Consider the following 17,178-nt stretch of genomic DNA (forward strand, 5'->3'; position numbering starts at 1 on the left):
CAATCGAATGGAGACTACTTCGAAGGATGCCACGGCCCGGATGACGAAAATATTGGCAATCGACTGGAACACATAATTTATCCCAAAGTTATTGAGCAGGTATTTTCTTAAGTCAAATTGCTAAGTCATGGAAATCCAACGAAGAAGGAAATGATGGATAGATCACCATTCACGGGTCAAAATTCAAAAAGAAATAGAGATAGACATGGGCCATAATAGGTCATTTCTACCTATTGTACTTATTCATCAATGAGATGGTATCTCGATCCCTACTTGAGGTGCTTTGTGGAGGGCACTTTGAGGGAGTACGCCGTCCGTCGGATGGGACGTTAAACTGCGGACCCCTTGGCGCCTTTCGTAAAGAGTAGGCTAATGCCGACGCCGGGTTTCTCTCCACCCTTCATCCTTTCCTGTCCATCCACTATGGCGCAAATGACCTTAGCTGTCGGTCGCCTCCCCTCAAAACTACTACTACTATCAATGAGATGATACGCCTTGCGAGCACGCCTCAACGTTCTATGACCCTGACTGTTGGCCAAGTCGAAAAAATTTCACTTACGTTCAACCTTGACCGAATTACTCACTTAATGAGCCAGAGAATCGTCATCCGCAGCCTCTTTAAAAGGCACTCATTATTTATGACTCATCTTGCCAGCTCCGACACAATAAAGCATTGTTCCGTCCAAGACGCCGCTCACTCAAATCCCATCTTTCTTTTTTTTCATTTCCTAGCCTCTTTCAAGAAGGGAGATGGTTGCCCCGGCCACCTTCCCTCGCATACACTGCGGAAGACTTATTTTTTTAAATTTTTTTCACATGTCTTTCCTTAATCTCCACTAAGTTTTAACCATTATTTTTTAGGAAGAGCTGAAAAAAGAAGCCGAACATCCATCTTACTGCGATGGAGCAAGAACCAAGCAAATGTTGTTAATTCCTACTATTTCATTTGTTATCCCAGAAAAAAAATTGTGACTGTTCCTGCACGTGAAATTCTTGGCTGTAGCTTTGTGGCACGAAGGATAGAAATGGATTTTTTTTTATTTTCCTTCCATTTGGGAGGGCGTGTTTACATTCGCAATTGGTGAGGAGTCAACTCTTCTCCGGGAGGGAAGAGAAGCACGGTCTGGTGCACTAGGACCGCCGTCAGTTTTGCGCATACCGGATTTTTCCGCTTCCACGGATACGAGATCGCGCTAGATCTCGTGCGAGACACGAATAAATGGACTTTAATCCTTGGCCATTCCTTTTGCAAACCATTGTAGCGCCATCTAAGTTATTATACTTTGTCCCCTCCGCGTCATTCACTACGCGATGAAACGTAAATCACGACTATCCGGCATCATTATACTTCGGCCCGAATATGGAAAACTGTAGCTATTCGTATCTTTATCCTATGCATATTATATATATATATATATATATATATATATATATATATATATATATATATATATATATATATATATATATATATATATACAATATAGAAACACAAAAAAAGAAGAACACTCACACGTTATTTCTTGATATTTCGACGGAAACAATCCGTCTTCCTCTGAAGATATAGAAGTAATGACTGCTGGAGTTGTTGAGGTGAGGGGTGCGAGAGAAAGGGAAACACTTCCTCCAACCTTCTTCCCAAATGCCCCTCTGTCACCTTCAAACGTCCCGCCAACCTAGCAGATATCCTCAAATCCACCAGGCCTCTCTCAAAATCCCCTCACACCCCCAGAGCCATACCCACTCCATGTCATCGAGCAAGATGCAAAACCTGCCCTATTTTCACCACTCCACCCCACTCCATCCCACCATTTAACTCTCTCCCGCCCTTCCCCTATTCCTCTTGCACTTCCAAGAATGTAGTTTATCTTCTTACCTGCAAACTCTGCCCGTCATTTTACATAGGCCAATGTTCCACACCACTTAACATTAGGATTAATAACCACCGCGCCTCGTGCAATCCCTCCTCCCAGTCCGCGGGTCTCCCCATCCCTAAACATGCTTCCCATCATAATACCCCTTTCAACCTGTGCTACAATGTTTCCGTCCTGGCCTCCCTTCCCACATCCGATAACCCTATACAATTAAAAACACTTGAAATGGCATTCATTTACATCTGTATGGCCTATCAGCATCCGGGCCTCAATGTCGTTCACTGATGGGAGTGGCCTAAAATTGTTACTTTGTGGAAGCCCACCCTCACCCCTCCTTCGCCTCCCGTTCTCCCCTTCTCCTGGCCCCCTTCCCTTTCTCTCGCACCCCTCACCTCAACAACTTCAGCAGTCATTACTTCTATATCTTCAGAGGAAGACGGATTGTTTCCGTCGAAATATCAAGAAATAACGTGTGAGTGTTCTTCTTTTTTTGTGTTTCTATATTGTGTGTTACTGTGTATTGTACTATTCGGCACTTCCGTGTTACGTCTACGAAAGCATATATATATATATATATATATATATATATATATATATATATATATATATCGATATATCGCATGATTAGCGCATGATTCAAGTAGTTCATTCACTTATTCTGGGTATTCTATTCATTCAAAGCAAGCAAGATTTAACTCATAGCAAAAATATCGATTGCGTGATGTCTTACATAGGAATTATAATTCGTCCAATCATATCGCCAGGACAAACAATAAGATACGGGATAAAAAAGATGGACTGCTGAACAAAGAGATTCAAGCCATTATTTTTTTACCGTGCACTATTCGCGACAACGACACCTGATGGAAACACTACGGCAGAAATGGGAAGGCACTAGCGAATATAATTAGGTGTATATCCACGTTACATTCCCTCTCAACTCCGTAGCTGGCGTCCTAACACTCTCCGCCACTTCCCCTTTTGTCAGGTGGCGGGATGTTGCATAGATAAATAAATTTGTATATGCAATTAATTTGCGAATTTTGAATCCTGCATAAGTAAAATGCCAGTTGATAATTAGTTATTACGTTGCATGTGAATCCGCACTTTTTAATTGGTTTCCTTATTTTCTTCCAAGTGTAGTCCGTTGAGTAGTTACTAACCGCATACCATTCTTATGTGTACGACGGATTTTGCATTAATAATGCCCGGTCGTCCCCCTTCCACGCACCCTTTTAGTAGGTCAACGGGGTGCCATGGCTTTGTGGAAGTATTGGATTAGATGTAGTATGGTTGGTCAACTAACACGCCCTGCCACACGTCCTCCTGACGGTTTGCGAGGTAATGTATACATTTGGATGACGGTAGATTTTGGAGTAATCCTAGCAGATACTATGTTCCAAGTATCACAAGAACGTAACTGTGTTTTCCCTAGATTATTTTCTTCTTCATTTATTCGTAGCTTTTACCTACCTTCATGTTGCTATTCCATTGCTAATCAATCATATTATAATCAATTATACCCGTCATATTATACATATATATTATATATTAAATATATATTATAAATATTATATATATATATATATATATATATAATATCTTCGAAATGGAACGCTCTTCGGCGACACACAAATATATAAAAAACACAGATGTAGATTTTTAGAATATAGAGACACAAAGAAAGGACACTCACAATCTCACTCAGAAGTGAGAACCCGCGAGATGGCGCATATCTGGGTGGCCCAATCATTCAAACCGCCCGGGCTGAACCAAGCCCACTGAATGCATCAATTGGCTGCCTACATATCCCCCCCACCCCCTTGTTCATTTCCTATTGGTCCCTTTACCTCTCCTTCCCCCACCTCTCCCCCGCACATCCTCTCCGCTCTTCCCCGAGAACGCCATTCTGAAGACGACAGCCGTGCTGTCGAAACGTAAAATAACAAATTGTGAGTGTCCTTTCTTTGTGTCTCTATATTCTAAAAATCTACATCTGTGTTTTTTATATATTTATATATATATATAAACACATACATATACGCGTCATATATACATTCAGTAATTTAGGTTTTCGAATCCTTTTCCGTCTCATAAAAATTAAATCAAAGATTTAACCACCGGTTTTAATGCTATCACAATATGCAATGAAATATTTGAAGACCGGACAAATGATTGCATTCTCCCCATGTTGAGCACACAGGAGAGCAGAGGTATATTCTTTAAAATGGCAAATGTCATTCATTATGGGTGAATTCTTCTCGGGTCTTCCACCGAGTCGGGAATCGAAACGTCGGCAGCTATGGAGCCATTGACCCGGTGGAAGACCCGGAAAGAATTCAACCAACTAATACGCCGGGAAAGCACCAGATCTTTCATTCGTCATTCATTATGTTCCAATTCCACAATAATACGCTTCAATAGTGACATTTAAATAATGATATATTTGAATTATTGATTACTGAACGGAAATTTATTATTTACTGTATAGAAATGTCCATTATCTTAAAAATTTGACTGAGAAAAAATATTTAATAAGACTGTATTAGGACATATTTAAGAAATGACATTAAATAATACATCGAGACTAAATTATTACTTTTGATTTTGTCTAAAAATAATTATCGTGGAAGCAGCATAAATATTAACTAAATTTCATTTAACTGATGATAAAATAACACAGATGCTAGGCAAATTCAAATTTGATCATGCAAAGATGCTGAATGTTTTCTATCAAGCTGAGATATATGTCTTCAAGGTATACATATTTTCAAAAAATTTTAAAATATTTACAAAAAGTCAATTTAAATCTAGCATTATCCTCCTCCAGTTTTTTTCAATAATGTTAATTAGAAAATGGCAATTCCTTAAGGACGAGATGAATGTAGCTTAAATTATTTTATCTTGATGTGTCCGGATTTCTAAAACAAAAAATTAGTATTTCGTTTTCATATTTTGGTGAAAATCGAAAAAAAGTGTAATTTGATTATAACGGATAATCATTTATAAATTAATGATTAATAAGAAATGATAAGTTATTCAAATTGAACGTGATTCAATGTGCTAAGGAAATGCCCTGTTAGAAAAAAATTACAAGAGATAAGGTACAAAAGTCAAGGAAAACAAAAAATACAACACTATTATCTAACATCTAGCCTTAGGAAAAGGTATATCATTATTGGGTGATTTACAGGGGAAGTGGTTATTGAAATATAGGTAGTTGCATGGAAAATGTAAAACATTTGGCTAATTTCTAATGCTCATTTCACTTTGATTAAGTATCATTTGAAAATCAAACATTAAATCTGAAGCCCCTAGAAAGATGTGAATAAGCTTTAAAGTACATGAGCACTCATTATTAATACTATAAATTCATGTCTGTACCATTTACTCCACAGGGTTAGAATAGCTTCCACTGATTGAGTGAGAAGCGTTTTAAATTTTTTAAATCGTATTCTTTTTGGTGTTTGAGAGTTTAAAATTTACAGCGTGCAATCGTCCGTTTTATCCACTTCTGCGATTTAACACTCATCGAAAATCAATCGTCAATTGAGTGATACGCGCGGTGACGGCGTTATGGATTCGAAAAATATTCGTTCGTTTGTTCGGAAGTTCAAAGAAGGCCAAACGCCGTGTGACAACAAACCCAATTATCAAACCTCGGCTATGAGAGCAGCCGATTTTTCCAGTGAGCAAAAAGGAAACCATTCCACAGAAGCACACTTGGCCGTCATGAAATCATGGTATCGACGCTGTGATAAATGTGAGCGTGTACAGGAAGATTTTTCCTAGAAGTAGCAGACGTTTCAAATTAAATGGCAAAAGTATTTTGCTCTCACAAAAACTGTAAAACATAATTTACTCTTGATTAAAAGAGATAAGTAGAAGAAGCTTAATACTCTCCTCTGTCTGTTGCTGATTGTTGACAATGATTTTAGTTTGTCCAGATATTGACGTCATTTGAATATTTTTCCTCTGGTTTATGCCAAAAAACTATACGAAAAAAAATACGAAACTCGTTTCGTAAGTCAGACCATCACCACACACTGTACTGTGGCTTTTTTTAATATTTTAAATCTCCTCTCCGCTAAACCTTAAAATTTACAAATGCTTCCGATTTTTGTTTGAATAAAAGTCTATTATGAGCACTTCTTACACTTCATGTACTCATATTATTTCAACTTTTGACTCGCCTCTCGTCTATCTTATCGCTACGTGTTAAATAAATGCTCAAATCGATAATTATTTGTCCAGAAACCTCAGATATCAATTGTTCCAAAAAAAAACAATTTTTTACAAATTCCGAGATGCTGAGATACATTAATTCGTGAAGAGAACTATCATGGAATTCATAGGACGCATTCAAATTTTTGGAAAAAATATTTTCCAACATTCCAGTGGACTACTTTTTAAAGATAATCCCATGGAAATCTGCGATTAATGTGAAAAAATAGTTTAAATACCCTTTTGGTGAATAAGTGATGCACGTATTTTTTAAACTTAAAAAAACTCAAGCGTCTTTTTGTTTTTCATTTTACTGCTGGCATTGTTCGAAATTTCATACTCGCATGTTTTCAGCTGGGATATCGTATCTTAATTGAAGGCAACGATTCATGTGGAAATTTCTGAAAAGAAGAATGCTGCTGGATTATTTCGGTAAAAAAATATTTTTTCGAGCCTACCTATGAATGTTTCTTTGAATTCACTACGCGAATTTGAAGTATTCTGCTTTAATATTGACATCAATGCTACCTGAAAGAATTCCAGGACATAATTGATATTTCCCTAAAATTTTCGTCTTTTGTTCAATGATGCAGTTTAAAATAGAAATTTCCAACGCCCGAGTGGTATCAAACAAATAAAACGGCAAACAATCAAGTGGAGAAAATAATTAAGTCCAATATCCCCTTTCACGGAAACATTTTCGTTAAGTCGATCTAGGAGAACTTGCCTTACGTTTCGTTGCCATAAAAAAGTAAAAGGAATTAATTCTGAATATTTACGCGATTATTAATAAACCTTATAGAGACGGGTTTAACTTCGTGGAAGTTTAGCATATCCATCAAATGCAAGACAAGACAAAGAAATTCCAAGAAAAGTGCATTCTCTCCTCTTTCATTTGATGGCAATTCCTTATAGTTAGATATTGAAAATCCACTTCGTTCCTGGCTCACGCTAGGAAACCATTCATCTACATATGAAAGCAATCGTCGCTATATGAAAGCAAAATATGGAGCCTTACATCTGCATATTTTATATCATGGACTAGGTAGGATGCGTTGAATTTCAATATCAGACCCAATCATCACTATTATCACATCAATATATATCAATATTATATATATATATATATATATATATATATATATATATATATATATATATATATATAATATTGAGTTTCATATTTATTTCTATAAAAATAAGTTATAGTTCAGTTAGTCACAATTTAGTTAATTTTCCACAAGATCCGAGATAAGAACCATTAGATATTCGAATATTGAGAACAAGATTTAACCGAATTCCAAAGATACCATATCGTTTTGTTTTATATCCAACATAGATGAGATATGCGTATAATTCATCCCCCTTAAGTACATAAGCAGGAAAGGCAATTATTATTAAATATAAATATACATAAATAAGTGAGATAGGCTGCCGAACGGATAGAATTAAATATTTGTTGTTCCTACGCGCTATTTGCAAATGAACATGGTGGTTACATTCCTCTACTCGCTGCGTAGATTTTCGCGGCGGTGGCTTGAAGAATTCTGCATGTCCGGGTTTTCACCGCGTTGTTGTTTGAAGCCGACAACAGTTTCGCCGAAGTTTCATCCGGCGTCTTCAGGTCGAAGATGAGGGACTCCAGCATACTTGACTGCAAGGCTTTGTGTGGTCCTTGCTCTGCGCCTTTCCAGCTGTTTAAGGCTACTAAGGCGACGGGAATTCAACTGCGTCGTCAGGCGTTTGTTTTCCCCTTTCCCGCTTAAAGGAGCCTTGGCTTCTTCTTCACTGGAAGGCTTTCCTCCGTGTTAAGGGAAGCTATTGGGCGCTTAAAGCGGTCCCATGGCCTTACCTTAATTTCACCGATTTTACGTATTTGGTTAGCATCTGCTTCTGCCGCTTTCTCAAAGAATTTCCCTGAGATTCTAGGCAGAAGGGCGTCCAGGGGTTCCAGCTTTCCGTCCTCGTGCATTTCGGAGACGCGGGCGTAGCGACCGCGTCCCAATATGTCACGAAGAGCAGAGTTCTGCACCACTTGGATATGAGCGAGACTCGTTCGCGACACTCCTGACCATACCGCTGCAGCGTAGGTGATGACTGGCAGCACGCACGCCTGATATAGTCTGCGTTTCGTGGTTATACTCAGGACAGGCGGGCGAATAATCGGCCTTAGTCGATTAAGCGCCGCGTATGCCTTCGCACGGACCCGAAGCGCTTGGGCGTTCCAGAGGAGTTTCCGGTCCATCAGCACTCCAAGGTAAGTAACTTCAGATTCCCATGGTAGGACGACTCCGTTCACCGAGATGTTCACTCCTGGCGGCCCACCATTTCCAGTTTCGAAGATGATTGCCTTCGTCTTTTGTGCGTTAACCACAAAACGCCATCGGCAGTACCATTGAAGGAGCTCTGCCACGGCGTTCTGCAGCCAAGACAGCCGATATGAAGACCTATACGAAGGGGTCTATCAAGTACCGTGTTCATGTGGGAAAGCCTACATCGGGGAAACATGCCGAGCTATGAAAGTTCGGATGAAAGAACACCTCCGGGCTACTACGAACAAACAGTTTCACCTCTCGGCCATCTCCGAGCATAAGTGGAGTGAACCCGGCCATGATATTCTATTCCATGACGCTACAATCATAAGTAAAGAAAGTAGATATTACCCACGCCTAATCAGAGAAGCTATTGAGATAGCCAAAAACCCGGCGAATTTCAATAGAGATGAAGGCTACCATCTCCACAACGCGTGGAAGAGAGTCCTCCGAAAAAGGACCAATCAGAGAGCAGCACCTGGACGGGACCACCTATATAAGGACGGCCAAAATCTGAGTCCCTCATCTTCGACCTGAAGACGCCGAATGAAACTTCGGCGAAACTGTTGTCGGCTTCAAACAACAACGCGGTGAAAACCCGGACATGCAGAATTCTTCATTCCTCTACTCATTTCAAATTGCCCCCCGCCGCGCCCCCTTGAGCCGGGTGGTGGCGGCTGGTATAAATAAATAAGATTAAAGATGTAATTCATTTGTTAATTGTCCGTCCTGCATGAGTGAAATGCTATTTCAGAGTTAGTGACTGTATTGCATGCTAGCCCGCCCTTTTCATTGGAATACCTTATTTGTGCTCTTAGTGAGTCAATCGAGTGGTTACTAACAGAATAACATTTGTAATGTGTGTAACAGATATTTAAGGAATTTGATCCGGTCGACCGCACCCACGTGCTCTTTAAGAAAATCATAGGATAACATATGTTCGTGGAAGTATAGGATTACATGTGGCATTACCACTGACTTAACACCCCCTGCCATACGTCCTCGTAACAGCTTGCGAGGTAGACCATAGATGAATAATCTATTATGCTTTGCAATTATATGAAAGTAGCTATTTTATGACCAAATATTTTTCTTCCCTTCTATCTCTATCTGGCAGGTACAATTCAACAATAATTTCAATAATAATTTCTTTCGAACACCTCGTTAAGTAAAACAACCTGCAGTCGACGATACTATCCGAATATCCCGCGAATGCGGAACGAGGCCTTAAATTACGCACCGCAAAGAAAGTGCCCCACAGGAGGTTTCGTAGGATGGATCTTGCGAAGGAACTTTATCGTAAGCACAAGCTCCAGTTAATTCAATTAATTACTCTGCAATGCGTATATGATCGTTATAACTTGACAAACATCCAATGAGAGTGCTGATGGTGGTGAGCGGTTACTTCATTTCATTCCAGTAATGAATTCCGATGGCTTATGAGATCAAATTGCACTGAGGAACTCTCAGGGAGATATTCCTGGTGAACAAAAATCATCGTTTTTGCTAAAGAACGTGGCAGAAGTGCCAAGAGATTTGCTTGCCTTACAATATAAAGGCCTGTATACCCATGTGTAGTCATCTGATACATGATGTTATCTATCTCCCTTTAACCTACGGAGGTTCTTGTACTTCCAGGCTTTCGGATTTCCGCAAATGGTGAAAAATTCCGTTCATTGAATTTCGCCTATGTTTCCTCCGAAATATTTTTGGCAAGCCTCTATATCTGTCAGATGACCAGTGGGTCAAATTTCTGTGGAATATCAAGTGTAAGATTGCATGATTATAACAGTAAACCACAAAGTGCGGATGGGAGCACTCTTCATGATGTTCCTGAGAAGACATTCTCGAGGGCTCAGCTACCGAGCAACCTTCCTCACGATGCATTGTTGCCGGTTCGGCATCTTCCATCAACGAAAAGGGGGGGAATTAACTTGAAAGTGCGTAACATGTATAAGGCCGGGAAGACGTGGAGGGGTAAGTGAAAGATTTTCTGGTCGGAAAAGAGATCTCTCCTCCCCCTTTTACCACACCCAACCACCTCCGTACGCCTCGCTGTCCCTTACGGGTCGACTCAAAATCCCTCCCTCTCCATAACCTCAATGACCTCCCACGTCCCACACAAATCCCCTCCCGAGACAAAGTATTCCTAACACCTTTGACCTATTAAGCGCCCTTGAAAAGACCTATTCTTCCGGTTTTCCTTCGCTCCGCACACAGTTTTCGATGGGGATCTTCCTTTGGTTCATTTATATATATATATACCTCTATTGTGTTCGTCCTTTATGTGTGTTCCTATCCCTTTTCCTTATATCTGTTTCTATATAAATGAGTATTTATTCGCCGTTTGGCGGGATTTCGTGTTTGAATGTGCATATGTATATATATATATATATATATATATATAGAGAGAGAGAGAGAGAGAGAGAGAGAGAGAGAGAAAATGTATATATATATATATATATACACACACACACACACACACGAGGGTCATCCGGAAAGTAGTACCCGTTCGTGAAATAAAAAGACAAAAGTAAATATTAACAAACATAAAAAATTTTATTTGAAAGAGGATACTTTAAACTACTTCTCAACATAATCTCCAAGCAAATTAAGGCATTTGTCATAACGTGTGACAAGTTTCTGTATTCCTGCTGCATAGTCCTTCGCCGCCAGCTCATTGAGATACGCGAGGGACCCATCTTGCACAAATTTTTGCATAATGCAGATGGTGTTTAACAATTTCATGAACAATTGTTCGAGAAACATTGGGAAAATGCTCACAGATGTCATCAATTGTGACGCGCCGATCGTTCCTCACGAATTCGTCAACTGAGCTCACCAGTTGGTCTGTAATGACAGACGGTCTCCCCGAACGCTCATCGTCGTGTGTGTTCCCCCTCCCCATGTTGAAGTTGCGACACCACCGCCGAACAGACGACTCGTCCATTACATTGTCTCCATACACCTCCTTTAATTGGCGATGAATATCACATGGGCGAACGTTTCTTGCATTGAGGAATTTAATCACTGCCCTCACTTCACAACTGGCGGCGTTCTCAATTTTTTTAAACATTGTAAACAATCACAGAAACAACACAGGCAATGCTAGCGTCACGCAACTTGGCTCAGAGAAGGCAGACAAGCCACTGAAGCTATCTGACCTCGTCCAGCGGCTACTCGCGTCGTCAGCACTTCATGCGGCACGAACGGGTACTACTTTCCGGATGATCCTCGTGTATATATATATATATATATATATATATATATATATATATATATATATATATATATATATATATATATATATATATATATATATATACATTCATACATATATAATTAATAGAGATAAAAAGAAAAGAGTAAGAGCACAAATAAAGACGAACTCAGGAATGGTGGGAAAGGTGGAATCGAGCAGATCACAAGCGCAAGAAGATATATGGGAAATGGACAAAGGGTTGGGAGGGGATATGTAGGCAGCCATTGGATGCATTCAGTGGGCTTGGTTCAGTACGGGGGGTTTTAATGACTGGGACACCCAGATATGCGCCATCTCGCGGGTTCTCACCTATATGCTACTTGTAGATTTGGGAAGGGTTTCAATCACCGATCCGTAGAAGCATGCATCGAAAGATTGGTTTTGGGAGGCGGTGGTTATTCATGTGGAGGGGAAGGGTAGTCGTGGATTCGCCCACATAGAAGGCATGGCAGAAGTTACAGCAGAGGCGATATATAATGTTTTTTGAAGTACAGGTGGCGACCGGTTGGGAGTTGATACTAAGTGAGGGAGGGTCTTAGTAGATGACAACATTTGCAACGTGAGCGGTTGCATGGTGCGGATAGGGGTGAGGGAGAGACGGGGGTGCTCGCAGTTGGTTTGGTTGACTTGAAGATGTCTCGCCAGTTCGACGGGCGTTTGAACGTAACAGAGGGACAATGTGGGAATAAAAGTGATGTGGGCTTACTGTTATTAATAAATGGGAAGACTTCACGGATTATATGTTTAATATTGTGAATTTCGGGAAAGAAAGCGGTGATGAGATTAGGGCATTTTGGGCGGTTTGGTTTGGGGAGAGGGGTATATTGGGTTGACGGTATGAGAATTTTACTGTTCAGTAGTTTTTCAGGGTACCCACATTTTCTGAGAGAGTCATGTACCAGGTCCATGTATTTCTGTTGGTAGGGGGTTGCAGAGATGGAAGACGCGGAGTGAGAGAGAGAAAGGGTTGAAGCCTTTTGTATGTGATGAGTGGCAGCTATTGAAATGAAGATATTGTTGGTCGGTTTAATGTCAAATGAGTTGTAAAACGTATTGTCCTAGAGGTAAATGTCGATATCTAGGAAAGTTTTATTCGAATCAGATATAGAATAAGTGAAATATACCGAGGAGGAGGAGTTGACTTATTCTATTATTTATATATATATATATATATATATATATATATATATGTATATATATATATATATATATATATACATATATATACATATATATCGTATTATATTATATATAAAATTTATGATATATATATATAAATAGAATCAAAATGAATATCACTAATAGAAGTTACCGCGGACTGCAGTGGCATGAGCTCTTTTTCCATCCAGACGTCAACCCCGCTGCACACAATGCCTCAATTCCCCTCCCCCACCTTGTATATTATGCCTTCGCAGAACTGCATCGTAGTTCATTTGTAGCTCTTTTGAAGAAAACCTTAGCCATTTGCCTTTGTTGCTGCAATAACATCTGGTTGTAAATGATTACATATCTCTAGGAACAGTTAGACTATGATGTCTTTCCCCTATTTTAACTTATTTTATAACACTTTTTAATCGAACAGAAGGAAAATGGAAGAAAAGACGTTGTGCTCTAACTTTCATCCGAATAAAGACGTTTATCTATCTATCTACATTCTAGCGTGGCATCCAAGTCCCTCTTCCTGAAGTAGATTAGGCGAGACTCTTGAATCTCCGAGAACACGTTGCCATAGAAACGACTGATGGCCGATTTATTTCACAAAGCGATTCTTCCTCCTCTTCCGTGTCGTGGAGCATCTTTACGGAGGGGGTAGGGAGGAAATCGCCCTATCCTATTGGGCTCCTCCCCTCTCCTTTCCTCTTACCATCCACATGACCCTGCCCACGCCACTCCCCCCCTTCTCTTACATTCACAATCACTCCCACTCATCCTGTCTCTCATTCTTTCTCCAGGCCCATCCAAGATCTATTCCAACCCCCACCCTCTTCTTCTTCCCTTCCTCATGGCTCTTCAATCGAATTTACCAAGCCACCGTGCCGACGCATTAAGGCTGTCCGCCCAGCGGAATGCGCGACGAATGGGGGAAAGGACAGCCGAGAACATATAACGCCGGTGGACGGATGCTTAAAAATCACGGTCCCGTTGAGGAATTGAATCAATTCCCCAATGTGATCTGCTTCCGAGAAAATGATTGCAGAACCAAGCAAGAACTGGGTCGAGTTCGAACGCCACGGTCACTGACGTTACTTAAGTACGTACATGTATTCCCAAACCGCAGAAGCCATAATGTCGAATCTTTAAAACTGTAATTTCCGAGACCAAGGGAAATAAAAGTGATTGCTTCCGCAATGGGTGGGAATATTTATATCGATACGGTATATTTGCAGTAACAAAATGTACATGAATCAGGCGGATAGAGTTTGACTCACGGGAGAATTGTCGATAATTTATGCTGACCGCGAGAGAAAGATCGTGGCAGAAATTTTAAATTTTGGAATTATTTGTTTCAACTGCATGAAAAAGAAAATTTTACCTCATGATTTTAAATCAAGGTGAAATAATTTTTAGCTCATGGTACCCACCGATAAAAATTCGCGGTAAAAGTGCGGAGGTTACGTGTAGCCAGGAGCACTAATTGGGTAGCAGCTTTTTAATTAAGCCGGTGGAATTTCCTATTTCATAGTTACATTTCTACAATCACTATAACTACTTATTGACAGTGCAACCGAACAAAGGTAATCACAACTTTGATAATACGAGCAAATTTTATTAAAAAGTGCGAGCTTTATTTACGTTCCCTGCACAGTGTCAACTTTCCCTGAACACATGCTGATCAACAAAAGGGTATTATTAATCATAATGTTTTGAATACGCGTTTGAGAGATATTACTAGAGCTCAGGAAATATTATTTAAGTAAATAAATAATTCTTCTTGGATCAAGCAGACGCCAACAGAAATTTCTTCTTTCATGTTTTTGACCGATATCCTGTCCTTCAAGGGTAATATTAAAACAAATGTTATTTTAGGATTTTAATCATTCTCAGCCCACTTGAAATTTCGTTTACACATTTCTGTGCCCCAATAATGCCAATCAATGATGACATGTTATTTTCGGTTGTTTTACCGGGAATAGTTAAAGAATAGAAATAATATCCAACCCAAGGTTTCTATTATTTATCCATGGAAAATATTTGTTCGCATGCACACACACATTCATATCTGTGTTCGCTCTTTACATGTGTTCCTATCCCTTTTCCTTATATCTTTTTCCATGTGAATGAGTATTTGTTCGCCGTTTGGCGGGATTTCGTATTTGAATGTGTATAAGGCCAATGTGGCTCGTCTCTTCTTCTGGCTATGCGTGCCACGAAACGCACTGTTCTTATCCTTTATGATGTTGTATGATTCCTTTACTACCTTCCTTTCCTCTTGTGCGTTGTCAATTTCCCCTTTGCTGGGTGAAACAGCTCCCTAGCGCCATCTCTTGGCCAAAGAATCGGGGCACATGGTTGCATAAAGCATCGCAGATCTAATTGTAAATTACATTTCCTGGATAGCTCAAGTGGTTAAGAGCCTCCGCCCGGAAAATAGAAAGATCCGGAGTGCAAGTCCCGGTCTAGGAAATATTTTTACACTGGTGATTTGCCTGATTCCGCCTTCCCCACCTCTACTTTGATCGTCCTTTCTATGTATTCCTATCCCTTTTCCTTATATCTGTTTCTTTGTGAATGAGTATTCGTTCGCCGTTTGGCGGGATTTCGTGTTTGAATGTATATATGTATAGAATACTTTTCGTAAGTCATTCGAAATCTCAATGAGCGAATTTCGTGAACCCTGCAATTGAACACGAATCACGACGATTCTTTACGCAACATTTTTTCACGACGCAGTTTTTTTTACTCTCTTTCCCAAGAAAGCGGAGGGTGAAGCATCTCAATTTCCAGAGTTCTTATTTCGCCAGAATGCCGCCGATCCTTATTACCCTCAATCGGTGGTCGTCAGTCTCGCGACAAAGTTCCTGGTAACGGTGACAACGAGGAGACCAAGATATCGACACCGAGAACCGCCAATGATCAACTCGGCTCACTTCTAGGTCCCTAAAACACGCTTGTGGCATTAATAGACTCAGTAAGCGCATTGAGAGTGCGGGTGAACACCGGCGCTCTCTTCCAAGAAAATCTTTTCAAAACTTGCGGATCCCTGACAGAGGGCTCTCGGCGAAGGGACAAGCCTTGGCTCCGACGTCGAAACTGAATGCTCACCCATCTCTTTTAATCGAGGCGTAGGATGTGGTGGATGTGGCATATTGCTTCCGTCACCGCTGTCACCGGGGGTCTCCTCCCTCGCGCCTACAGTTTCTCTCTCTCTCTCTATTCCCCCCATACGCCGGTCCGATCCCAGGGGTCCTCACCTCGTGAAGGAGGAGGAGAATGGCGAAGAAGAACGAGAAAAACGATGGCGATACCATTTTGTCTCCCTCACTGTGACAGCATAGGGAAACGTTGGGACATAAGTGCTCCTTCCCAAGACAGCCTCGACGCGAACCCCCGAATATCAATCCCGCCCTCCACGGTAAATATTTATTTGGGGTCATTCTCCCTTTTCGAAACAAGACCGAATACACCGATTTCAAAATCTTCTCGCTGCAACACATAATCTCCGCTCGGACGCTTCATGCAATTTGAAATCGTCCATTCACGATATTGGACGTGATTGATTGCTATTAGTGATATTCAGAGTCCACTATAAAAGTAATGCGCATTTTCTGGGAAAAATTAGAATTATTAATCGTACTTGTACAAATGCTTAAAATTCTTCAAAATACTCGTGTCTGCCACGCCCGGAAGGCAACCTGAAACACCTCGACGAGAATGTCTCTAAGGTACGTTTTAACATGCTTTTTGATGTTTTCTACGGCTTCCCAATGATTTTCTTTCAGCTCTCTCATCAGTCGGGGAGACAAAACAAGAGTCCCATGGAGCCAAGTCGGGACTATACGGGGGCTGGGGGAGCACCAGCTGGGGGTGGTGCTCCGGGCCAGAAGTTGGTAACGATGAAATACGTGTGGCTGAGGGCTCCATCGCGCCGTGTTATAAAGTCGAGAAACACACCACATGGGTGCACGTCTTTTCATTGAGACTGCTCGGAGCAAACTGGCAACCGGAGGCGTTGGAAGGGCATACCCCCCCCCCCCCAACATTTTTTGACCGGTTTTACCGCGCTGCCATGGATAGTTGCGTCAGAATAAACTCATGCGCATTACTTTCATAATGACCAAGAATTCATGTTATTTTATGCTATTACTTCTGCGTCCTCTTGTTTGAATTAGGCTCCATCATACCTCAGTGCTTATTTTTTTACATAGTTGTCATGAACGCAGGGAGATGTATCGCACATCATCGCCAAGGGGAAAAGTCTCATGTCTTTGGGCATTCGTTTATTTTCCATTACTAAGGACAAAATTATACCGAAAAGACAGCGAACATTAAATTCTATTTTTTCAAG

General features: G+C 40.6%; 1 protein-coding gene across 1 annotated transcript in view; it reads left to right on the forward strand.

The window, feature by feature from the left end:
• Positions 1-16,810, forward strand: part of LOC139690437 (uncharacterized) — a 185,351-nt gene extending 168,541 nt beyond the window's left edge. Inside the window, exon 3 of the mRNA XM_071587888.1 lies at positions 16,613-16,810. Coding sequence (XP_071443989.1) covers positions 16,613-16,810 — 198 coding nt within the window. The remainder of the gene's footprint in view (positions 1-16,612) is intronic.
• Positions 16,811-17,178: the final 368 nt, after the last annotated feature.

Source organism: Hetaerina americana, unplaced genomic scaffold (genome assembly GCF_022747635.1).
Source record: "Hetaerina americana unplaced genomic scaffold, ioHetAmer1.1.p SCAF_3, whole genome shotgun sequence".
In the NCBI taxonomy this organism is placed as follows: Eukaryota; Metazoa; Arthropoda; class Insecta; order Odonata; family Calopterygidae; genus Hetaerina; species Hetaerina americana.